The following is a 26,404-nucleotide window of genomic DNA, read 5'->3' as shown; positions in this document are numbered from 1 at the left end:
TCATAAGAAATCTACAATTAGTGTCTAATGGGTGAAAACAAAAACTAAGAAATAGAGCATACAAATGAACATACTAAGTGTAAATTGTTTTCACAAAGCACATTTTAAAATCCAGTCAGCTTCCAATGGAGCTATTGTATTGCTAAAGTAAACACACACACACGCACACAGAGAACCCACTCTAAAAATAAAGAGCAATTCTCCTTGGTTGCTGCCTACTTGCAGTTTATACCCAGGCACTTAATTTGTTCTAATCTTTCACTTACCTTGTCGCTTCAAAATAAAACAAAAGGTTAAAATGTAAAGGAAATCTATAGAATTAATAGAAAACTACAGAATACAACAGCTTGTTCTCATAGAAAATACAAGTCCTGAAGGATTCCTAATGTTGTTAAAGGTTCACCAGATAATGAACTTTCACTATGGAGATTATCAACATATTGTTGGTGTCCCATCTGAGGTATCAGGGAAAGCAACGTTAAAGGCACCGAGAGTTTCCCGTTTCACAGCAGCACTAGGATGAGAAATCACGTAAAGTTGAAGGCATGTTGAAGGGAATAAAAAAATGCAATCAGCTACTAAAAATCCAAAAAGCAAAAACCAGCAGAAGCTAATGATTGCAAAAGCTAAAAATGCAGAAATCCTTTTGGTTTCCAGGAGCATCCCTCAACAGAAATTCTTTAGTTCCCCACCACAGTGCATCTTTTCCCTTTCTCAAGCTGTACCAAGTACAGTTAAAAACTTCATGCTTCTCTTCAGATGTGACTCAACAGAAAATATTGTACTTCAGAGGCAGAGAGAAAGCTGTGCAGCTACTTTACTCCTCCTCGTCAGCTGCCTACTGCCTAGCTCCTCACACACGCAGCCTCCCCGCTTCACTCCTCGCCTCAAAATGATTCTCCACTTTATTATCCATTCAGAAGGAAATACGAACTGATGGAGCCAATCTGACTAAAGACAAAACGCACTCCTTTGGCATTACGAGAGCAGGCAGTGCAGCGCAGCGAGTGGATCTCTGCTGGAAAAGCACTCAGCATCCTGCGGGACTGTGGAGAAGGGGGGCTGGGGGGAAAAGCCCAGGACCCAACATAATTAACCAGCTCCAAGAAGATTTTATGCCCAGCTCTGAGACGGAGGTTTATTTTTATCACTCCTGCTCGCCCCCCGACTAACCCACAAGATTCAGCTATGCCCTTGCTGAAATGAATCCAGTTTCCAAGGAAGACTAGTACAAGCTCTGTTACAAGTGTGGGGGATTGAACACCCGTTGATCTCTCGTTTCCCAAAAATAAAAGTCACATTGTTACATAAAAGAATGACTGCAGAAGTGTTGTGCACAGAATCAGATCCACTCACGTTGTACTGACACTTCTCTCCTGGGAGTGAGCAGCAGCAGGCACTCATCCTGCAAGAAGTGCCTGAATTAAAGGCACCAATTATCTGCCCCACAACCTGCTCTAGAGGTATACAACTAACTGCCAGTAAGAAAACATCGCTGGCCAGTTGATCCATGTCCACATCCCCCACAGCAGAAACGCTCCCCTCATGCTGTCCCCCCTCTTCGTGCACCCGGCACAAACACCCACCTCCCTCCCGGATACTGTTTCTCTGCCTCTAGCATCAAAGGCACTGTGTGAGTGCTGGTGTTGCTCAAGAACAACTCACTGCATCTTTCAAAACAGTGTTTTTTCACAGTGTGGGGTGGGATTTTGAAGAGGCCTATATGACTTAGCTGTGGAAATGCCACTATCCTCCCATCTGTTCAAACACCTCCTACCTCCTCGTGAGCCAGCCTTGTTGTCAATGACACTTCCCCTTCAATATCTTACCTACACCAATATCAACTTTAATTCACCACTTCTTCCACAAGCATCACTGTGCTCCCCATCCTGCTCTCACCACAGCAGGTATTCTCCTGGCACCTTCACCCCTCTGCTCCCAGAGTGCCATCCCAGCAGCTTGCTGTAGTGCCAGCTGGTACCAGCCAGGCTGGTGTCCCAGTTCATTTGTTTGTTTTGGGTAACAAGTTTCACATACAGTTTCACTTTATCTCAACAGCACCACTGGTGAACTGCATCCCTGTTCTTTCCATGTGCAGCCACAGCACTGCCCCTTTCAGCTAGGCACAGAAATCATGCCACCAGCCTCCTTCCAGGTCTTCTGTGAGGCTGATGTTCCTTGTGGTCAGTCAAATCCTCCATTCCCCAGAACACCCTCTCATTTTTGCTCTTTCCTTTGTTGCAGGGCAGGGAGTATAGGTCAGATTTTGAGAAGTGATTTAGCTCTAAAAGATTTTAAGAGTCTGACCCTGAGTATCTCATTATATGTTTGCATTCTGCCAGGAAGGCAGGGTTCCTGCCCAACTGAGAGCACTGAGTCTGACTGCAATAGGAAAGATTCTACTAAACACAGCAATTATAGCCCTTGAGCTCAGAGTCAAAGCTCTGCATCAAATTCATCCACATAGGGATGAAGACTACCCAGCTGAGAAAATAAAATGCAATCCAGGATTTGAACTGCACTTAGAATCTTCAAAGCTCTGCCTATGAGCAAGATGAGACAGATCTTGAGAGAGGTCTCTTACACAGCAATAGTTGAAAAATAAAATAGTAGGCATCTATCAGACACTTCTTTATTTACATTAAAACTCTACAGCACCTGAAGTAATCCACTAGACAGCATCACAGGCTTTCAGATGCTTCACTCTTTCCAAAGACCCCAGTATTCCTATGGCTGTCTTATAGGAACAGGAGAGAAAAACACATGGAAAAAGTGAGCAAGTCTCATTAGACAGAGCCAGGGAACATTACTAAAGGAGGTCATGAGGAATGAAGTGCTGGGAAATGTCACTGCCCTTACCACAGCTCACAATGTGGCTAAGAAAGATAAAAAAACAGGTGCCCTCAGAAGAAAGGAAGATGACACCTTTCAGATATTTAAAACCCCTTACCTAATGCACAGGATATTGAGACAGACTCTGTTTTTCAGAGATTTTTTTCTGAAATAATGAGGATAATTTCATGAGTAAAATAAGCATGACTTGCACATAAAAAATTCTGTGAGAAAGTGTATGCTTTACCTTAAGGCTCAGTGCACCGAGTTATTTGCTTTCTACTAGAGAAATAAACTTCCACTTAAAAATTTAAATACTTCTTACTGCAATTTTTTAATTCACCAACAGATTTTAATTTTAGGTTGAGCCAGCAGGGAATTATTAAAACTGATAAAGCCTGGCTTAGCTATATAGGCCAAATGCTTTGATGTCTGCGAGGTATACGCTACCCTTTCTTCTTTTTTAATCCTCATTATCTATTTCATTCCAACTTTCTGTAAAGTAGTGAATTACTGATAAAATTGTAAAAAGTAAGCAATTCCTTCATGAGCACGAGTGGATTAACCAAAGGAAAATGAGCACTCCTCAAGCACAGGTCCTGCTCCTCCCTCTCACACACTTACACCCCTTCTCCCTGCAGGAAGACAAGCAAGAACATTTCTACTTGGTCTGAGGCAAATAGAAAAATTAGTGGCTATGGAAATTAGAGGATAAAAATGTTACACAGAGATGAAACAAAGAAACAAGGTGGGGGGAAGTCAAGAGAAAAAAGTCACTGGAGAAAGGCTTGTCTAGAACTGCAGGGAAAATGCCCAACTAATTCTCAGGTCTAATTCATCTCACAAACGGCATTGGACATCTCTGAGCCAAGAGCTCTCTAAAACAAATTTTTTATTTCACTGGGAAAAATATAAGAACCATCTGTCCAGGTGACACTGCCTGCTGCATCTCCCGGAAGACAGAGCTCTCAGCAAGGCAGCTTGAGCTCACTAGACCTCACAAGCTCAAATACACACGGTAAAGTTTATCAATTTATTCAGCAGAGAAAACATGCTATTTATTATCTTCTTCAAAGCCACAAGAAGATTAAATCAATCAGCAGCCTAAAGACGAAGTGTTAATGAAAAAGCAGTGACCTCCTGCTGCTTGGCAGCTGTCTGCAATGAATACCAGCTCTGAGGAGCTTGCATCACACAACCCAAGCAGTGCTGCTCTGACGTGAGACTGTGTATTCCCAGGCATTTTAAACTGCCCTGTCAATGATGCTGCTGTCCTTACAGTAGCTCCAAAACACATTCATGAAACATACACTTAAGATGTTGCTGTCAGATGAAAGAACAAACTTAAGAAAGTGACATTGAAAGCACTAATGGCTTTTTTTTCCCCTCTAGGAAAGGCTAAGGACAACATACAAACTCGGAAGGGAAGAAAGGCACAGGTACCTCCCACAGCACCTTGAGCGCCATGGAAACTGGTAAGGGCCTGAAATTACATTGAAAGACTTTTAAAAATTTAAAGAGATAATATTCCCCAAAGTTTCCAAAGTTCTCACCCTTTGAAAAGTTTTTTTTTTTTTTTTACTTCTCGTATAAGTTGAGTTGTTTTCTTTATAGAAAGACAATGAGAATGGCATTAGCTAAATAGAAAAAAATGCTACAGACTGGAGATATCAGGACTTTTTATGGTCCAAAGACAGGCAACCTCAATTCATTTGTTGTGAATGGATGAGACCAAAACAGTGACTCATCTCTATAGGAAAGATGTTTACACTCCATATGTTAACATCATCCAGCTGTAAGGACATCTGCTGAACTCCGAGACATCAACATATCTGAACAAATAGAAGGAAAGACTTTCACAAGAATGTAGTAAGATTCAAAGAGCAGGATTTTTATGAGGTTAATGAAAAAAATTAATTAACATACCACTAATATTTTTTTAAGAGACGCAAACTTTACACCTTCACAGATTAAGCCAATCTTTGTCAGACAGGGAGTAATCAGAGACCTTCGAGCTGCCTGCAATGCATTCTCCCATCTGTGTCCCTCCCTTCCATGACCACACTAGTCGAAAGACTCTCTAGAGACTGAACAGATCTAGTCTCTTAAGGTGCAAAATCCTTAAGGGACTATTGGTCATAAAGTTAAGAACTCTCATATTATTATTCTCTATTTAATACTTTTATAGTCATCATTGTTACTCACAATGGCAATGCCTTTCCTCAGAGATGTGAGGCAGCCTTTAAATGCACATGCTCAATCTGCTTGTCCCTTTCTAGTCTTGATGAGGATGTCTGTACTTTTGATTTTGGGATACAAAAAAACCAAACTCTATCAGCTCAGCACACTTCACAGAAAAGGCTATTTTATTCCTCATTCAGCAGGCTCCAACCACTCCGGGGCACAAACAAGCCTTGACTCCCAGACACCACGCTTTCTTCAGAAGCCGCCACCGAGACAATGCCAACCCCACGTGTCACAGCCCACACCAGCCTTCAAAATCAGGGTGATGAGACTTTAAAAGCAGAGCTGTCTCAGGTGTCAGGGTGTGGGAAGCATGTCGTCTCTGTGTGCCCCAGCAAAAAGAGACATAAAACCTTCTTTAATGTACTCCTGAAAACATCAGGATAACCCCAGAGCTCTCATCCTGGGTTTTGGCTGCCCATCTGAAAACAGAAGCAGTTCTCTAGCTGAATGGTCATTCTCTACTTTTAATTATGAAGTACAATTAGAAGATGGACTATGAAAAAAAATGATGGTGCCTTCTGCAACTCAGGTGACTTGAAAATTTAAATCAGCTGGATGCCCTTATTCTGGAAACAGCTATTAGCAGCTATTGTGCTGGTTTTTAGGCTGGAGCCAGCTTAAATACCTTAAGTCAATAGGCAGCGAGGAAGCATTTACAGCAGCGAAAACTCTCCCTCTGCTGCCTCCTCCTTCAAATTGCATGTCTCTCTCTACTAACAGCATCCAAAACGTAGGGACTTGATATCCTACAAAATTGGAAAATTACAATCAATGTGTTAATTGCACATCTAATTAAATAATCAGCATCCCCAAAATGCAAAGGCATCTGGGCACAGACATGTGCTATGGGTAGAAACACCTGTAATTATACTCTCAGTTGGAGCTGTAATCGCTTTTTTGATCAAGAAACCTGGGAAGGAAAGGTTACAGATAGTATGAAATGTAGACCTCAAGTAGACATAACAGCTTTCCAACAAGAACTGGTTCAGGCAAGCACAAACGAAGTAAGCTATTCAGCATTTCTATTGTAAATACAGATAAAGAAATAACAGACTTTACTTGCAGCAGTGGAAAGCTATGTTAGACACCTGAAAAAGCTTTTAATCAGCAGTGAGCATAGATTATCAAGGGAAGCTAAAAAATCTCTATCCCAGAAGGTTTTAACAAGTGGAAGGGCACACATTAAGGGATGCTTTTGAAGAAGATAGATGGTCTAGTTAATCTCTTCACATCTCAGTTTTATTGCTCTTTATCCTTCAGAGCCTATCTGAGGTAGGAAATTACTAGGTAACACATACAGCTGGCTAAGAGGTGTGAGGGTACATTATTCCCCACAGATGATCTGCAGGACAACCCTGCTTCCCACACTAAGCACAACAGCTTGGTTCAGACACTGCAGAGCCCATTTTTCCTACCTGAGCTTGACAGTGAGAACATGGAAACTGTCTCTCACAGAACTGTCCATGCATTCTGCAAGGTCAGTCCCACACACTGGGATTTGGCCAAATGAAGTAAATGTCTTGATTCTACCAGGTAGCATTCTGCATGAACTTCCACAATCCTTTCTCTGGTTGAATGTAAATCCCTGTCTCAGCTAGAAGAGGGTGTCCTTCTGCTCACTGAACAAGAAACTACTTAACATTGTTTCCTTGGTGTTACTCCAAGCAGGATGGCATGCTTTATTCATTATATCACAGCCAGACCCTACCATTACTTGCAGTTACATCACCATTACAATGCAGTGAGCTAAGGGGCACTCCTCATCATATTACTGAAGTAATTCAAGCTTAATTAGTGTTTTGACAGTATACCTGTGAAGTTTAAGAAGTCCCCATTACAACTGAAGAACAAGGGCAGCATCAAGTCAAGAGCTTCTTCTCTGAACACTCATCTCAGCACAACAAACCCCAGATTTCTCAAAGTAATTAAGCTGGGACCATATCAAGCACTAAAAAGTCTGGCTTTTCAGCTACTTCCCTTACTGCTCTGATAACTCATTTCCAGAATCTTAAATCAAATAACCAGAAATCAATTCATAGATCTGAGAGAGAGGCAATGGAAAGACAATTTAAAAGCCACAGTGGCTTGTCCGGCATCATGTAATAACATGGCAGGGGAATCACAACGAAAAATCCTACATAGCAATGTCCAGCTACTCTGCTAACAGGTTGTGCCCTCTACCAGCACTTTCCCTCTCATTGCTACATATGCCTCAGCTTTCAAAAAGTAGGGGGAAAGCATTTTTTACTATCCTACCTTCACCTTTATGTCTCCTGGCTTAAGCAATATGTCTTCTCTTGGTGGGAATAATTTTGCGTATTTATATTCACTCCAGAAGGCAGCAGTTGATTAATGAACCCAAATGCCCTGCAAATACTTGCTGTGAACCCCATACAAGCCTCTGCCATTCTCTGAGGACACCATTAACACAAACACTGAACAAGAAAAAAAGAACTGCCACATCAGGGATCTGACAAAGCCAACTCCAGCAACCACCCCCATATTAATAAACTCAGACACGCTTTTCACACCTTCAGTAAAGGCACTTGACAGGCTCACATTGGGCCTGAATTAAGGGACTCTGGAAATCAAATCAGCCTGTTCCACTGACTGGAAGGAACAGAGGAAGAAATTTAATGCAAAAAAAAAAATGCCAGGACTAAGAAAGACTCTGCAAAAGGATGAAAACTGCACTACAAACCAGGCTTTGATAACACAGCTGACCTCAGTGAAGTCACTGAGAGGCCAATTAGTCCCTCTGGCAAAAGCCTGTGATGGGAGGGGCAAGCACAGCTGGACCAAAACACAGTCAAATACTGAGCAGGTACAGTAAGGTTATTCCAATAGCTGCTGCCACCGTTCAGTGCCCCCAGGTCACCGAAACCATCCATCCTCCCACAGAAATGGGTGAAAAGGCACGATTAAAAAGGGATGATTCTGGCAGCTGTGAACAGTTGTATATTAACAAGCTATTACTACTACGAGCTAAAAATAGAGTGATATAATTTGGACGAGTAACATGTATCCACGTCACAAAATATGAAGGAGAGTTGCACTTGCTTTAAATTGAGTTCCTTAAATTAGACATAACAAAATTCAGAGTGAATACACCAGCCAATCCATAGGTATTTGTGTAGACAAAACTGGATCCCTCAAGTACCCGTTACATGAGATACCACAAAAAAACTTGCAGGAATTTCAATCTGCTGTACTAACATAATACACTGAATAAAAATAGAAAAATATAAATAAATTGCATTAAAATTTAGCACTCTCAGATTCTCAATAACAGTTTCTCAAAAATGTGTTTGCTATCTTAAAATACAAGGTGAATATTGACTCATTAACAAAAATAAAACCCAGATGGAGACATGGTTAAAATAAACTGATCTTTCACATAAAGCAATTTCTATTTGTACTTCAAATATTCTTGTATGCAACAACCTAAAGTATTAACCAAAGTGAGGCTAAATGGATTGAGTCTTGAAATGATTTATCTAAATTCACTCTTAGATGGACAGCTCTATTATATCCTTTTTAGTGCATGTTCCTAATTTTGTGTCTATTGCTTTTCAAGATCTTCTATAAAAGAATTTTCAAGTGCTAGCTTTTAAAAATCTTTTAATGACTATGAGTTCAACTGCAATTTATTGCCTAAGTAAGAAATTGTAATCCCACGGGGAATTTCTAAAATTTGATTTAAGAACAAACCTGTTTACAAACTGTACCATATTTTTTGAACTATTACCACCTGAACATTCGTCAAAAAACAAAACTGTATCTATGACAGATTCATTACCAGGCATGAGTCACTTAGAACACCCATTCTTCAAGAAACCCCTCACGCAGTTTAGTATCCTTAATATCTGCTGAGCAACTCTATGGAAAAGCCACCACCCAAGAAGTGCTGCAACATGATTTTCACAATTTCACTTCTGTGAGAGCTTCTAAGCAGCAAATACCTCTCCTACACACCTATGGCTGTGTTTGGAAACCCACAGGGTCCTGCAATGTGGCAGCTTGACAGCAAAGGCAGGCAGGTGGGCAGAGAGAACACAGGGAGGCCACGCCATGAGCAACAGTGACAGAGGCTGCGGTTCCACGGACATTTCTGACTGCCTACTTAGAGGCTGTCTGGATGATAAAGCCCCTATTCTTTTCTCCCACTGGCAACTATCATATAATAGCATTCATAAAAAGACCTGTTTTTAGATTAACTAGAAAGGGCAAAGAAACCAATCTGAAAGCTGTTCACAAACAATTAGAAAAATCATTTTCTGATTTCTAGCCTGGGTTTGTTCTTATGGCCTTCTGTTCTTGTGCCAACCCTAACCTTTCACTTAAATAGCTGTAAACTTGCCAGTATTTACTCCCAAGCTCTATTAGTACATGGCACTAACGTCTGCTCTCAGTTTCTAGTCTACTAAGCTGAGCCATACTTGTTTGGTCTCATCTCACACAATCTCAGCACCCTCCAACCCTGACTGACTCGATGCCCCCTCTCCAACTTGTATTCTCTGATGTTTGCAATAGTCCCCATTTTCTCCAAAGCATTTGCTGGTTTCCTATGTGTCATATTAGAAATGTTATAGAAATATAGGCAGAAGAGACCGATTGCCTACCTTGTTTGCCACAGCGTAGCATGCAGCATAAAGCAACTAATTTTACTGATTTCCCATTTGCCAGGCAGTAAGGCTTTTTTTTTGCTAACTATTTCTACAGCTCTACTAGTGAGGGCAGACTAAATGAATTTACAGTTACCCAGAACAGCCCTTTCCTCTCTTACTGATCCAATGCATAAACACAGCCTAAACAGGATCCTCCTGTTTTGAACACATACTCCCATAGTCCAGAGGGCAGCACCACTGCTCACCTGCTACTATATCATCCCACAAACCTGAAGGCAAAAGCCACCTAGTCAGCAAGAGACTTCCTGCCTAGAGCACCCCAGTAAACTGGCACTCAGATTTACCTCAGCCCTTCCAGCATCTGGTACCTGCACACTTGAGCAACAGCTGAGAATCTCAAGCTACATTTGGGATTTCACCTCAGCTTTATGCCTAAATTATTTTTAGTATTACAGCACACAAAGGATAGAGCTGTCAACAACCTCAGGAAATTCTTCCTGCATAACAGATATTGATACACTGATGTTCTCAAGTGCCTTTCAGCAGAGGAGGTGTGTTACAAACTCAGCTCACAGACTGCCAGGAAAGGCTGCAGGCCTTTTCTTACAGATCCAAAAGCCAAGGAGAGAAAGAGCTGGTCCCACCTTTACCACCTCCAGACTTCAAATTAAACCAATGGGGAACCACCAAAAAGCCCTTTTGAAAGGGTCAGTCATTAACCATCAAAGCGACAGAAATGAACCCACAGTTTTCCCAAATCCGGCTCATGTGATCAGTCCTCCGCAATGTCACAAAACTATCCAGATTAAATATGAGCAGTAATCCCATTTGAATGCCAAGAAATTAGTCTGGATGCAAAGAAAGTTCTTGTTAACTCGGTAAGAGTTAACTCAGTAAGAACTGCATCCTAACAGGCAGCACTCATTCGCAAAATCTGCTTGAATTCTATGCAGAAAATAAAGATGCTACTCTGTTTCCAGCTGACACACCAAACAGGATGCCATCCAAAGGGACCTGGAAAAGCTCAAGGAGTGGCCCATGGGAACATCATGAAGTTTAACAAGGCCAAGTGCTGGTGCTGCACCTGGGTCAGATCAGCCCCTGTTATCAGCACAGGCTGGGCATGAACTGACCCAGAGCAGCCCTGCCCAGAAGGACTTGGGGGTGCTGTGGGTGAGAGGCTGGACATGCCCCAGCCATGGCACTCCCAGCCCAGAGAGCCAAACGTGTCCTGGGCTGCATCCAGAGCCCCGTGGGCAGCAGGGCAGGGAGGGGATTCTGCCCCTCTGCTCTGCTCTGCTGAGACCCACCTGGAGCACTGCACTCAGAGCTGGGGTCCTACACAGGAGAGACAGGGACCTGCTGGAGTGAGCCCAGAGGGGAGACACAAAAATGATCAGAGAGATGGAGCATGGCTTAAAGAACTGGGATTGTACAGCCTGGAAAACAGAAAGTTCCAGGTTGATCTGATTGTGGCCTTCCAGTACCTCCAAAAAGGAGCCCACAAGGAAGACAGAGAAGGACTATTCATAGTGACAAGACAAAGAAAAATGGTTTCAAACCAAAAGAGATTACATATTGGAAAGAAATTCTTTACTGTGGAGGGTGGTGAAGCACTGGCACAGGCTGCCCAAAGAAGCTGTGGATGCCCCATCCTTAGCAGTATTCAAGGTCAGGTTGGGTGGGGCTTTGAGCAACCTGATCTAGTAGAAGGCATCCCTTGCCATGACAGGGGGCTTGGAATTAGATCATCTTTAATGCAAGCTATGTCATGATTCTATGATTTGATTTTACATACTATGTAGCACCATGCAGAACTGGAGTACTGATGTCTTCAGGCATTGTATTATGCGATATTAACAGCTTTTTGACTTATGAATACCACTTTTACAGTGGGGGGAAGGCAACAAAGCAATCACCTTACTTCAATCTGAATGCATGGTACTGGAAGACTTCAGTTACACAATCTGTACATGACTCCAAAAATTGGCTCAGAATGCAAGGCAAGCCTGCCCTACATCTAAACAAGTTGTGTAACAACGCAGCTTGGAAAACAAGAAACAACGGAGAGAAAAGCAATACTGAAAGAAAAAATCGTAAAGTCCTAGCCCCTATCTTCTGACCCTCTGGCTTTTCCTACGAAGTTATGTTATTATTCAATGCATTTGCTAACATTGCACAAATAGTTATTGCTTCATTTATGATGCTCTCAGCCAGTTGCTAGTTAACTCATCTTTTCTTCAACTCTTGTGCTTTGTAAGCTGAAGCCCACTGCTATCTCTCTGGTGCAGCATTTCTTGTGCAGATTGCTTCAGTAATACACAGAACTGGGAAATATCCCCTCCTCCCACACAGATCCTTAAAAATAAGAGTGTGAAGTCTGGCTCTCCCAACAGCCAGTGCTATTTTTAAGGGCTGCGTATGTGGCAGGTAGGAGTCCCCCCACCCACCGCTCCCATTGCACCCCTATTTTGAGCAGAAGCAACTGGTTTACTCCAGTGTCAGATGAAACCTCACAATTTTTCCTGATAAGCACCATGCATGAATGTTGTGTCAAGGTGATCAGGACACCACAGGTTTCTGTGCCCCATTTCAAATCAGATACAACCTCTATCACCAGAGCACACCGATTATATTCTGTTTGCCATTACATCCCCAAAACAAGGTGCAAATAGGGGAGTTTTGCTTAAGGTGGCAATGGTTGTCTCAGCTCCATTTCTAGTTTTCTTCTATGGCCTTTAGTATATACTACTTAGAGGACTCAGTCCACTCTTCATACAAATCTGGGTTTCATTTTTACTGAAAGCTTCAACACAATCACTTGGTCAAGAAGGTTTTTGGAAGGGTCTTGGTACAAATGTGAGTGCATGCTGGGCAGCATCAAACAAGAGAAAAGAGCCTACTGTAGTTTACCCCATTTCAGAGGGATGACCTATGTGCACACAGATAGTTTTTTCAGCCTGCCACACCCAGGCCACTTCTGGAAACAGCCATCACGGAACCTGCTGTGACCTGATAGCTTATGAGAAATATTGCCAGAAAAAAAAAAAAAAAAAAAAGAAAAGCAGAAATCATGGATACACAGTCTTACCAAGAATCCAGGAGTAGTACAAGACAAAGGTAATCTGTCAACATCACGATGCACTGCTGCCTCCCACACCTTGCTCTCTGATCACCAGAGGCACTCTTGCATGGAGAGGAGCAAAGGTGACTAAGATACCTTTTCCTTCAGAAAACACCAACTTGTCACACAAAATTTGCTTTACAGGACCGTAACAAATTTAAATGAGAATATTTCTCTGATCTAAGATGTCCAAACAGTTGAGGGAGTGCAGAGTCGCTCCCTGAAGGAGAGTTACATCTTAGCACTCAATGCACTTTTCTAAACCACAGCAAACCTAGGTTAAACTCTCAGTGTCACTCAGTACTGAGATCAGGAACAACAGTCCTATTCCTTCCTTATTCTAGACATACCCACCTTAAAAAAATCAACAGTTATCATGACACTCTATTTGCAACCAGTAGTGTCATTATGACCTTAAGAAGCACAGAGCTCAGCCAAACTGGATTATCTGCGCAGTACTGGCACAAAGAAAGAGATGCATCTGATTGTGGAACACAACATGTTTGTAAACTATATCCCAAATGTTGCAAAAAACACCTTCTCTTTCTTTTTAAAGGAATAAATGGAATAATCTTTGGAAGAAAAGCAAACTAATCTTGGATTCCCATTTAAAGGCTTCAAAACAATTTTGACTTACAGATATGTACAGCTTACAACACAAGTCTACAGAAGCAAAACACCTTGAATTTGTTTGGGGCTTTTTCTAACCAGCAACAAGAAGATACAGAGAAAACTGAAGAAGACTGATACCCAGTGTGCCAGGGGATACAGATCATCAACACCAAAGCTGGCTTTCAGCAGAGACGAGTGTCAATACATTGATATGTTCAGAGAAGCTTGCAGAAAGTTCTGTTAGCAATTCAGCAGCCTCCAAGCTGCTGTGGTCATCATGGAAAACACTGCACATTGCTTCACAAGAGAGCATTTGTCTTAACTGCTCTACAAGGGGAAAGGCTGCTGATCTTTTCCACTGGAGGTAAGGTTATCAAACAGTTGCTCAAAAATCACAACAGCAGCTAATGAAGGCACACACTATTTTCTGGTGTGTACATACAAATAATTATCACTCTGCCCTAACATTATGTTCACTGTAAAGCACATTAAAAAATTATAGTAGGTCTTAGGGAATCTCAGAATGGATAAATAAAAATGGCTTTTATCCCAAACAGATGTGAATGTGCAGGTATTATATTTAAGACACTTGGAGAAGAAGCTTTCCCTCATTTGAGTACAGCCTGTCACCAGAACCATTCCTGACAGAGAGGCAACAACAGACACAAGTTGTTCAACACCAGGGAATCACCCCACACTAACAGCTGCCTCAGGAAAGACACAAAAGGGTTTTGGAGAGTCTCACAAGATTTGCCAGCCTGCAAACTCAAATGCAACAGAGAGAACCAAGATTATGGCATGGGGAGACAGTCTCCACTAGTTTTGTATTTGAATGCTTTCTAGGTAACTATTGTTGTGCAATCCCTAAAAGATCTAAAAGCTGCATTTGCAGAAACGATTTGACTACCATAGCCACCTAACACCAGACAGTCTCCAGTATCACTGGCAGCAGCCCTTGGATCATGCCTGACCAACAGGATCTCCACCTGAGGGCAGGAAGGGCAAATTCTTGACTACAAGAATGTTCTACAGATCCCCACCAACACTGATCCCTAGGACACTTGATCAGGAATGTTGGTGTATTGGTGGAGGTTAAGATAAGCTCCATAGATCATTAAACAGAAGGAAGAAGGAAGAATATTAAGAAGGAAGGAAGGAGGCATACTTTTTCTGCATGAAGAGAAGTTTCTAGTAACTCTCTGTTAGAGTCACAATGCTTCAGTTTGCTTCTTTGCCACTGTGTGGGAGGCTTTGAAAACGCAGAGCTTACTCATCTTCACAGGACTGATAAAGAGACACCTAGGCAACAAAGCTTAGGGAAATAAAATGCCAAGAGTAAATTATTGCATGGACTGCAAAATCCATGCAAGGTGGAAAAGGAAGCTTCCAGTCTTTTGCTGACTGGCTCAAAGCAGTTTGTTCTCCACCAACCAAATGGGCTGATGCACTGGTTTTACTGATCAGAGGGCCTGGGTTCACATATGGGGGTTGATTTCAAACACAGGACAGGAAGAAAACTTATAATCAAAGTTGCATCCAAAACTGGCAGCAGACCCTGCCGGTCTCTTCACCATGAGTTTAAGCCCAGCAAGGACTCCTTAGGGCATCCCACTTACGCTGCTTATGAAGGGAATGGTGGTGCTTCGCACCAACAGCTTGCTTTCTCAAAATCAAAATAGAGCTTCACAGTACAAAATCACCGACACAACACCACCCTCCCAGGACCAGGGCTTTTAAAACTGAGACCCACATGTTTCATAAATACTTGCAGGTGCTTGATCAGAGATAAAGCTACAGAGCATGGGAAAATCAGACTAAGGATATTACTGGGTACCTGTAACACTAAAGGAATAACCCCTTTAGTCCCCATTACTGCAGGTGATCATAATATTCCAGAAAACTACTGTCATGAACTACATTTGCCATCTCAGTATGTGACCTGACTATGTATCAGTCAAAAAGAAGAGACTATTTACATTTAACATGGAAATACAAAGGTTAAATCAAAATAATTGGTATAAAATGGCATTATTAAAAAAAGGAGGAAACACTGCTCCTGTTACTTTGGTTTTGAAACAAAAGCAAAGATTGATGTATTTAATATTCTGACATAAAACAGGAAAATGATGCATAAGACTTTCTCGCCCTCAACAAATTCAATGTAAGTGGAGAAAATCCCATATCCCATACCCTCTTCTAATATTTAAACATACTTGAAAGAGTTGGTAAGACAGGTAACTTGATGATTTGACCGAATTTCTGCTCTTCTCTGGTCTGCCAATTCTTCTGTTACACAAAAGTCAGATTCAAATACGTGTAATTTTAGAAGTCACACAGCTGTGTCCCTAGCTGGAGGCAATTTCATTTACTGAGGGCTGCAAGTTGAAGATGTAATAGCTATGTGTTTGTTCTTCTTCTCGAAAAGAAGCTCCCACTGAGGGACTGCAGCAGATGAGCTATCAATTAATCCCTCTTTGTAGTCGAAGTTCTAAGTGTGAAGGTGAGGATTACTGAGTCATTCCTTGCAGGGCTGAAAACCCTAGTTGATTCTGGCATAATTAAGTTTCCTCTTCACAGAAAAAGAGAACAAGAAAAACAGCAGAAGTGAAGAACAAAACGTACGTGCATACTACAACGAAGTTTTTTTAACATGCACAATTACAAATTCCTGTGCCATTTTGTAACTGTCAAGTCCTAATTAAAATACTACATTTCTCTGACTCATGGTCAGAATGTAGGATGCATGTACATTATTCACATGAATATTAATCTTATCCCAGGTAGGAGGCTGAATTGCTCACGGGATTTATAATCACATCACATATAGAAACTTCTTGGGTGTCTTTTTATTTTTTGGACTTTCTCTTTATTCTTTTAAATTTCAGTCAGATCACTAACAATTAAGGGTTGCAAGAATCATTTCAGTAGCTATGTGATAGAAGTCCAGCCCCTCAGATCTGTGAGGTGGAGCTCTATGTATATTCATGAATTGTTACAGCACATGGAGAAAGAAGAAATCTGCTGGCAACATCTCTTTGAACGCTAAGGACAGAACCACCTGCTCTGAAATGCTGGAACAAACAAGGAGAGTCCTCTTGAAAGCTCCTAGGTAATGACAGGAGATGGAAAAGAGTAAATACAGTGCCAGAGAAACGAGACATGATCTTTTCTAGGTACCAGGAGTATCACCTGCTTAGACTATCCCCACAGGGACCTTTAAAATCCTGATCCTCATCTGAAAGCCTGTCTTTGTATCACTGACCTTCAAACAAAATCTGTGAACAAGTTGATGACTCAACTTGCACAGAAAGAAGCTAGCAGAGATGCTCTTCTAGATTTAAGCATAAGTGAGATGCATATTAAGCATATTTAAGATGCAAATGCATCTGAGGAAACTGTGAGAGTTGTCCTGATACTTTAGAAGGAAAGGAATTAGACAAGGTAGAAAACACTACATGATTCAAGGACACAAACTAAGAAAAACTCAGAAAGTCACTGTCTAGAGCTCAAGTGAAAGAGGGATAAAGGGCCAGGGAATTCAGGAAACTGTTAACAGCTAATGAAACAGCATTAACATCAGAACCTAGCCCAGTGAAGAAACCTCCTGCCTCCTAGGAGGACTTGAACTCTCTTCCTGAGGAAGCTTTTAAGGGCAAAAATGATTACAAGAAAAGGAATCAAAAGGCTGAAGTACAAAATTAATAAATTTCACCTAGCCATGAAAACACAATATGACAAAAAAAGGATGGATGCCATTCATAGGAAGACAGAGGTGTCATCAGATGGCATTACGAAGGGTGGAAATTTGATGCCTTAATTGCTTCAGGTCTTCAGTGAAAGGGACAAGCACAGTCAGGCAGTTGACAGAATTAATACTGGACTGTCGGGGGCGGTTTAGAGGAAAAAGGCTCAGAAAAGAAAAGGCTGCAGTAAAGAAAAAAACTGGAAAAAAAATAACCACCTTACCTGTCTGTTAAGTCAGATAGATGGCTCTGATAAATGTTTATCCTCAGGTTCTAGACTGCAACACTGATAATCACTAAGCACTAAGAACTTGAGAAACAGGCAAGAAGAAGTTTTGACGAAGTAAGAATTTATGCTTTCAAAATAGTAAGATAAAGCCTTGGATAATTATAAAAGCACTAGCTTGACATACACACATCCCAGTTCCCTGAGGACTGAAGACTGCAACAAATAATCAAATTAATTGCAGATCTTCTAGAACATGAAAAGGAGAGAAATAACTGCGAGCGTGGTATCATCAAGAGTAGAACTGTGTCAAATGCATTTAACTTCCTTCTATGACAACCTAAATTATTCTAAGGGGTAGAAAGAGAATAACAGAAGTTTTATACCCTGTGATTTGGATGAAGCTGTTAAAATAGATGCAAACATCCTGCCAAAAAAATGATAATCATGGTAGCCAAATTCAAATAATGTATCAAGCAAGAACCCTCAGGCAACTCTGGTAGCACACAGGCTAGCAGCTTTGATACCACAGACTCTTGTCACAGACAACCTGAATGATTTCATTCAGGTAAAAGGTAAGGAAGAGACAGACAACAAAGCCCTTACAAAATGAAAAAAACCCAAATTCTATAAGAACAAGTGCAAAGCCATATTCAGCTGTAATCCAACACAAAGATAGGCTATGTAATGACAGACAAAACCCTTTTTCAGAAGGAACCTCAGCTCTGGAAAGTGTAAAAGCCTAACTGTGCATCAGTGATAGCCTGTGATAAAAAAAGCACCATCACAGCAGGACAGACAGTGTATCTTGGGATATCAGGATCACAGACAGGAGAACAAAGTCTGGGTTGCACATGAGCAGGCTCTCAGCTGGATTTCTACATTCAACTTTGGACATTGCACTTCAGGGAAAACAAAGAAATGAGTAGGAGATAGAATAATAAAAAAAAAAAAAAAGCCAGGTTGATGGAAGAGTGCCTAAAAATCCTGGCAAGAAAAGACTAAAAGGATCATCTAGTTAACACAAGAAGAGCAAGTGGGGGTTTGTCCTGTTTTTGCAGTAGCCCTCTACTGTTCCAACATTCCTTGTCGTTATCACGAGACATGGATTTACATGGGACAACAGAGACCTACAGCAGAGGTAAGGAAAAGTCTTTGGACAGAAAAGGCAGCTAAGCCCCAAAGAAGGCTCCTGGAAAATTCCAATTCGTACATTTTTTGGTTCAAGAGAATTTTTTATCAACAGTTGTCAGCAGTGGTCAAGGCAAAGCAAATAACGACATTTTGCTACCAAAATTAAACTACAGATTAAGTAACAATCATCTCAAAGCATGTCATACTTCCAGTTCAGCAGAATCACAAAACAATGCTGAACCACCTCATGGACCTTCTACCCTCTCAGAAAAAGAGAGACACTCATGGAAAGGTGCTGTTGAATCTCTTGTCCCTTGTTTGTGCACTTGCTTTTCATAAGGCACAGAATTAAACTGTTTCGTTTGCGTACTCTACAAAATCACAGCAGAAGCTCATTTCTTCTTAAATACTAGTGGTGTTCTTCACTTTCCATGTCATACTGAGAGTTTTGATCCAAATCCTCTCTGTTCAGAAGTGAAGCAATTGTTACATGAAAAAGTATTTACAATCCAGGTAAGACAAGAGGAAAATTATTTTGCCTTCCCAGATGCAAAACATCAGCAACAACAACAACCAGTTCTCAAAAATTTGGAAAAAACCCACAAGAGAAAGTCCTGATTGAGACAGATACTGCAAAATCTCTTATAAAAACAAAACAAGTCATCTCTAGAAGAAAGTAGTATTTCTAAATAAAATATATTAACTTTGCACTTGTGGTAGCAGGCAAATTCTAGGGAACATGAACACCATATGTTATCTTTCTGTGGGCATATAGATGGATAAAACCAAAAGAATTTTTTAAAATCCAACTTTTTGGTTCTGAAACACTGTTTTCTAAAACAAGCGTGTTTATACTGTTATAGAAAATGTCACAACCTTTTCCTTTTGACTTCCCAAATCAAGAATATTTATTTTTAAATCTTACTTTCACGAGATGGAAATACCAAGGCTTACTATACACCCACTTCGAATAAGTATATATAAAAATATTTGATGCAAAGTTTCCCAAGGAACATTTTCACACGACAAATAATACAGATAACTCCTACTAAACTAACAAGCTATCCTCAAGTTGCCTTGAGAAAAAGTCTTCATTTCAAACAATTTAGAACAAACCGTTTAAGTCCTAGACACCATTATTATTATTATTATTATTAACAAATTCAGAGCTAATTTCTCAGTTTCTGATATTAATCTCTAGTTCCATACAAAGATGTTAAAAACAGTTGGTAGAATCAGAGAGTTCTAAAACCACCACAACACTCTGCAGTCCTTCACAATACATTTGATAAAATTTTTGTCTGCAAAACATCAAGAGGTGTCTTGTAAGGAAAAGGAAGTGAAACCTTGAGCCACAGCAACTCAGAAAAGGACCAAAGCAACACTCCATCCTACCTGTTGAAGCTGCAGTCGGACTTTGCTAATGGCTCTAATCCAATGGGCTCTTGCTGGAGGAAATGGTGGTGGCTCGATGTCACCCTGGTAGCTTGAAAGCAAGAAACAGGAAATCACCACATGGAAGACATTTATCTGTAGCACTGAAGGTTCAACCACAGAGTGCAACTACAGCTTCAGCTCTGAAGGAACCAACAGGCTCCAGTCAGCACAGCTATTCATGTGTCCTGGGAAGTGACAGGCTAAAGAGGTTTCCTTAAACTCAAGAGCCACCTTAGAAACTGATGAGCTGAAAGATACAAGCTGTACACAATCCAAGCCCAGAAGGAAGATGATGGTCGTGCAAACAAGAGGAAAGCAGTCTGTGACACCAGACCAAGCCAGTGCAACACAATGGTATCCTAATTACAAAGAGGTAAGTGGAAGATTTTATATCCCCATGCTTGTTGCAGTTCCTCTCTAGCTACTGCTCCTTCCTACTCCTCCTGCTACAAATTTACAGCCCCCTTTTTAGTGGAAACACTGACAACAGGACTTAGTCGTGAGTTTCCACTATGAATTGAACCTCTGTCACTCCACGACTTCCTACAGCTTTTCAAGAGAACATGCAGATCTGTCAGGAATGCTCCACCTCAGTGCCCCACAGCACATCTTGCAATCCCCTATGACACCTTGGGTTTTTGGTTGCATTCCTGATTTTGTATGTTGCTGAGGTGTAAATTACAAAAGCAAGCACTTTTTCCTTGCTGCAAAGCACCCACCCCACACTGCTGGCTGTATAAAACAATCCCATAGATGAGATGAACACACATCCATGCTACAGGTCTAGCTCAGATGCAGCTCTAGGGATCAATACTCAGAGCTCAGTTCCATGCCTGCTCCATGGAGACAGGAGAGCACTGCCTGAGGGTGGAGAGAAAGGGAGCCAGAGAGGCAGGAGCATCCAAGTTAGATGCCTAAATTAGCCTGAAATAGACTATGTGAATAACCTTTCCTGTGAACAAATATAGGCCAGCCATTCTGGGACAAGACTCCTGCTGCTCTGTAAGGAAAAGAGGAAAGTGAATCAGAGTTTAAAAACAGTTTAACACTTTTCTTGTCTTGTTTCCCTCCTTTCATCTCTAGTGTAAGGCTTGCCTACACATGAACTCCTGTAGTTAATTCTATCATCCAAGAACAGTGACACCAGCTGTACCCTCCAAGGGTACAGACAGGCAGACATCTTCCCATGGATCTAACTGAACCAGATTTAAAAAATACCTCTTACTTATGAAAGTACCTCTTACGAAACCACATCCAGGGGCTGCAATGACTTGATTACCTCAAGGAAAAATGTCACTCCCAAATTTAAGTAGTGAAATTTGAAATTTTTGTAAAACCTGTGCAAAACTCAGTATTCTACTCCCCCAAACTTAGATGAAATACTTTTGAAGCCTGTTTTCAACACTGTTGACAGCTTGGAAAGCCAAAGTACAAGGACAAGAAAAGCTGCCACAGTGAGTCAGAGCAACATGTCTATTCATGCTGTAATTCTCTACAACCTACAACTACATAAACACTAACTCTAATGGTGGTAGTCTGCTACAAGAATGGAACTAGTGAAGCTCTAACCATGAAAACACGTAATCCTTGATTGCTCAAGCATAAACTTGATCCCACATGAGCAATGGAAGCAGCTATTTTGGGGGCAGAGTATGCTTATCAAACCAGAAACAGAAAATCCAGCAAATGAGCTCCAAGGTGGTGGTTCCCTTCTACATGCATACAAAAACCACAGTTTTAGCAAGTGCTCCTCTTTGCACACATGGCAAACAAAGCTTCAGCTTAGCCAACATCCCATAAGTAACTGATCCTCTACAACAGATGTTTCACGGATCAGCAACATCAACTCAGTTGTCAGAAAAGGCTGCAAGAATAACTTGCCTTGGGAAACAGGAAATAGAAGAATCCTCTTTGAACTAGTTGAAAATGGGTAATAGTTTCACCTACCTCATGTGGATTCCTGCATCAACATCCTTGGGTTTCTCAAGCTCCAGAGGTAACTTAGCTGTAGAATGGTCTGCAGGCTTTTCCTCAGTTTTGCAGACCTTCTCCTCCTCTCCTTTGCCATGAGGCTCCTCTTGCTCCTTGGGCCATGCCTGACTGTCCTTCTGGTAGCTGCTTGAACTGTGGTAAGAGTGATTCGACTGCCTTTCCTGGTGATTATCTTCCTGCTCAGAGCCATGGGCACTTTCATGGGAATGTTCCAGCTCACTGAGGTGAGAGCTCTCCTGGCTGACATTGCAAGAGGAGCCATATCTACTACTGCCAGCAGGACTATGAGGGAATAAGAAAGTCCATCAGAAAAATACAGTGGCTTGGAAAAACACAAAACAACCTGCACATGTAAAAAACCTGAGCAAAACACTAATTATTACTGAAAAGGCATGAAGTCATACTTAACTATTGTATTTTTATGATTATTTTGTAAATATAGACCTATAAACCTCAAAAGTTTAGTATGCAGTAGAAATACTTCATATACAGTCTACTAGCATATAAACCATATGTACTTCTTTTGTACATATAAATATACACTCATATATGCTCCGTACATTGGTCTTTCTTGCACCAACTACTGCTTCACCTTACAAAAGCTAGAAACTGCAGTGAAGATATTCTAATAACCAGACAGGAATAAGAATGGAAATACAGCAATTCAGAGTGAAAGTGTTTCTGTCTTCTGCAGTTTTGCTGCAGTTGGGGTCTTTATAACATCTATTTAAGTTGACAATCGCTAAAAAAAAAGTTTACTTTTATATATTAAAAGTTTATGATAAAATATGTTTCAGTCAAGACTAAGACTCTCAAGGCCTTCAACTTAGAACCTTTTACAAAAGTGGAGCAATTTTTCAAATCAAAGTCATGTGTCTCACTCCAGTAGAGCTTTCTCAATAATTTGTTTTATATAAAAACCCCAGCATCACAGGGGTGTGACCTCTGTGATTCAACACACCACTTTCAGGACTGAATTCCTAGAATATTCAAACAAAATACAGCAGACAGAAATGTTTCATGCAGTCAGGAAAACTGTGGAAAAGAATTAAGTAACACTTATATTTTTCTCTTGCAGTCTTAGAAGAATTTGGAGTCAGGAAGTTCTGTGAGTGCAGAGTTGAAATCGTATGATCAGAGAAGCAAGTTTCCCCTATATTGTACAGAACTGTATATATACTTAAACATTAGCAGGTCTCTGTTTTGATTTTCAAGGATAATTCTAACTTAGCACATGCACAGGACTGAAAACACTCACAAAATACTGATACCTTCCTCTAGGGACTTTCATAACTGCATGAAATAAATGTTGCAGGGATTTTAGGAAGACCAAGCATTAGAATACCTTCACTGATATTTCTGAAAGTGTCTTAATATATTCAATAATGTGAAGTGAACCTAAATAGCTCTATAATGTACAGAACTATAATGTATATAGGAAGTTAAATTTCTCTCTAAAATTTAAAACCTTTACCTTGCATTTTGAGAACAAAATACATTCTACCTGTACTTTTTCTTAGCAAATACAATATTATTATTACTAAACAAGAAAACAAAGTGAATTGTATGCAGCAGAATTAACATATAACTTCTGAAAGGCTAATGAAATCAGCACTAAAAACATTCAGTGGGATACATTATAATAACATGGAAAATTCAATTACACTTACAAAAGGAGTGGAAAAAGGTGAGAAATGGTCTAAAGGCTCGTAGGTAACTAGTGACTGCAGTTTGCCATATTGTCTGTGACAGCCACCAGAGATATCACACCGACAACAGGCAGGGGACTGGGACTGAGCTACAAACACCAGACACCAAGGCCACTCTCTACTGCTGCAGCACTGCATTATAAATGGTGAAATCCCATTTATTATGCCTCATTTGTAACTAGCCTTTTCTCCTTCAGTTGTTCCACGCTATGCAGATCTGCAGCCAGTGTGTCAGGATGCAGTACTGCTCCATCAGGAGCAGAATCAAGCCCAGTTTCTCTCTCCTCACGCTTGTCTGGCACACGCTCCTCTGCCTGATCTTGTTTCTGCAGTTCACCTGAAATCACATTCTGCTGATCTTCTGACTCTTCACCAAGCTTCTCTCCCAGCTCTTTGTTGGACGTATCATCAACAGTGTTTGCACCAGATGGCTCTTCAGAACATTCATTGTCTACAGCATCAGGCTGCTTTGAAGACAACTTCATTTCTATATTTGCGTCAGTCACTTGATCAGAGACTGCAGATTTTGAGTTTTCTTCCGAACTGACTGTTCCTAACACCTTGTCATCTGGTTTTGACAAAGCCTGTGGTGGTACATGTGGTTCCTTTTTGGCAGAGGTCTCCTTGATGTCTTTTTGCCAGGGAAAGGAGAAATCTAGCTTTTTCCCAAATACTGCTCCTTGGACACTCTCTGGCTTACTCACCTTTTCTTCACTACCTCCTTCAAACAGAGACATAGAGAGTTTCTTAAAACTGGACACGAGGCCCTCATCTGTTCCTGCTCTATTAGCAGAAGGTGGCTGCTGAGAGAAAAATGACCCAAAAGGTTTTCCACTATCAGAAGATGACATAAAGCCGAACTTTGGCAAACTGGGTATGTTCGGTATTTCAAAGACAGGTTTACTACTGCTTGTATCTGGAGCAGCATTATTAGCTTTTCCCTGTTTCTTCAAGTCAGATTTGGAAGCAATCCCTTCTGCAGGCATCTCATCAATTGTTAAATGTTTTTCCTGTTCAGCAGTTTGCTCTTCTACCTCACGTGTCTTTTCTTCATTCACCTCAGGCAGATGAACACTGGGCTCATCAGCTGGAGCTGTTGGTTTGCTACCATCACTACTGACCAAGTCCTGCTGATCAATACCAGCATTGGCCTGATCAGCATTGGCCTCATCCCCTGCAACAGCGGGCTCTGACTCAAGTGCAGTACTCTCATCTAACTGGGAAAGGTTTGTGTCTGCCCTGTTGGTTTGGGTTTCCATTTCCAGTGCAAGCTCATCAGTAGAGCCAGTGAGAAGGATGTCAGTGGCTGCCTTGTCTGCAGGAGCAGCTTCTTCTTCTGCTGTGCCTGAAGGCCTCACATCTGGTTGGAAAGTACCCACATCACCCAGGTTAGTGGTCTCAGCCTGCACTGTATCAAATGCACCACTGAGATCAGACTGGCACGGCTGAATATCTACCACCTCAGAGGGCTGTGCTTCATCACTCTGCTGCACCACCTCAAGGGCTTCATTCTCACTAGAGACTCCCGTTTCCAGAGTGGCCTTCAAAGGTTCTTCCTTAGAGATTTCCAAGCTCTTGCTCTCCTCAGTTTCTGTTTTCATAGGAGACTCTTTTGAGGAGTTCTCTTCTGTTGAAGCAGGAACTGCATCATTCTTCACAGAGGTAGAGACATCTCTTTTAGACTCTCCGGCTGCAGCTGTACTTTCCGGCTTCCTGGAGTCCTTTGCTGGAACAGACGCAGTGACATCTTTTACACCAGTGCTTTGAGGTTTAGGGGTGGATTTTGGAGGCACCTCTTTTGGAGATTCTTTTGGACCTTTGAAGATACCAAATATATCATTTGTAAAAGCTGGTGCTGGACCACTTGGGAGGGATGAGAAACCAAAGAAAGAGGAGCTCCTCTTCTGTGCAGGTGGAGGTGCACTAGCTTCAGGTTGGGAAAAGAAACCAGAAAATGTTTTAGGTGGTTTCATTTTTGTCATGAAACTTGAAAACATTTCAACTGAAGAATCCAGAACTGATTTATCACTCTCAGGTTCCTTTGGTTTGCTTTGTAAATTAGATGCCTCTGGCATTTTAGAAGGAACATGTGGTTGTTGTGCCCTTTGTAATCTGTCAGTTTGTGCAGGTAGTTTTTGTTCTGGTAACTCATTCTGTAAACATACTTCTTCAGAGACCACTTCGTTTTTCATGTCACTCATACTGTTTAAGTCATTGAGACCCTGGGAATCCATCTTATCACCTGAGGCCATGCTATGATCAACCTTTGCAGAAGTTTGCTCTTCAGAAGAATAAGGTTCTTCATCAGTAGGAAGTGCAATACTGTCCATTTTCTCCATATTATCCAAAGCACTGTCTTCTGCCCTTGGGGAAATACTCTGTTGGTCCTGAGAACCCTCCTGCACAGTGGGAGTCTGAAGGCAAGGACCAGAAGCAGACAAATTGGTAACTGCGGAGTCCTTGGTCTGTGGAAGCTTTTCTAATCCACTTTCTTCACTGGCCTGTGGAATCTTTCCTAAGCCACTCTCTTCACTGGTCTGTGGAATCTTTCCTAAGCCACTCTCTTCACTGGTCTGTGAAAGCTTTTCTAAACCACTGTCTTCAGCTACTGCAGCAATATTTTGTATATTTTCCACTGCCAGCTTTTCTGATTTATTTTCCGGGATCATGAGGTCATTAGACATCTGTTTGCCAGTCACTGCTGCAATAATATCATCAAC

At 41.3% G+C, this 26,404-nt stretch overlaps 1 protein-coding gene across 9 annotated transcripts in view; it reads right to left on the bottom strand.

Moving 5' to 3' along the window:
- Positions 1-26,404, bottom strand: part of UNC13B (unc-13 homolog B) — a 205,960-nt gene that overhangs the window by 106,039 nt on the left and 73,517 nt on the right. For 8 of the 9 annotated variants that reach the window (XM_033085072.1, XM_033085076.1, XM_033085073.1 and 5 more), the window contains 2 exons: positions 21,931-22,257; positions 19,942-20,032 (listed from right to left, as the gene is read on the bottom strand). In XM_033085072.1, the coding sequence (XP_032940963.1) occupies positions 19,942-20,032; positions 21,931-22,257 (418 nt within the window). Of the gene's footprint in view, positions 1-266; positions 1,250-19,941; positions 20,033-21,930; positions 22,258-26,404 lie in introns of those variants that run through there. The other variant, XM_033085065.2, reaches the window with a different exon arrangement.

The sequence above is a fragment of the Catharus ustulatus genome, chromosome Z (assembly GCF_009819885.2).
Source record: "Catharus ustulatus isolate bCatUst1 chromosome Z, bCatUst1.pri.v2, whole genome shotgun sequence".
Classification (NCBI taxonomy): domain Eukaryota; kingdom Metazoa; phylum Chordata; class Aves; order Passeriformes; family Turdidae; genus Catharus; species Catharus ustulatus.
This window is presented reverse-complemented; position numbering and strand designations above follow the sequence as displayed.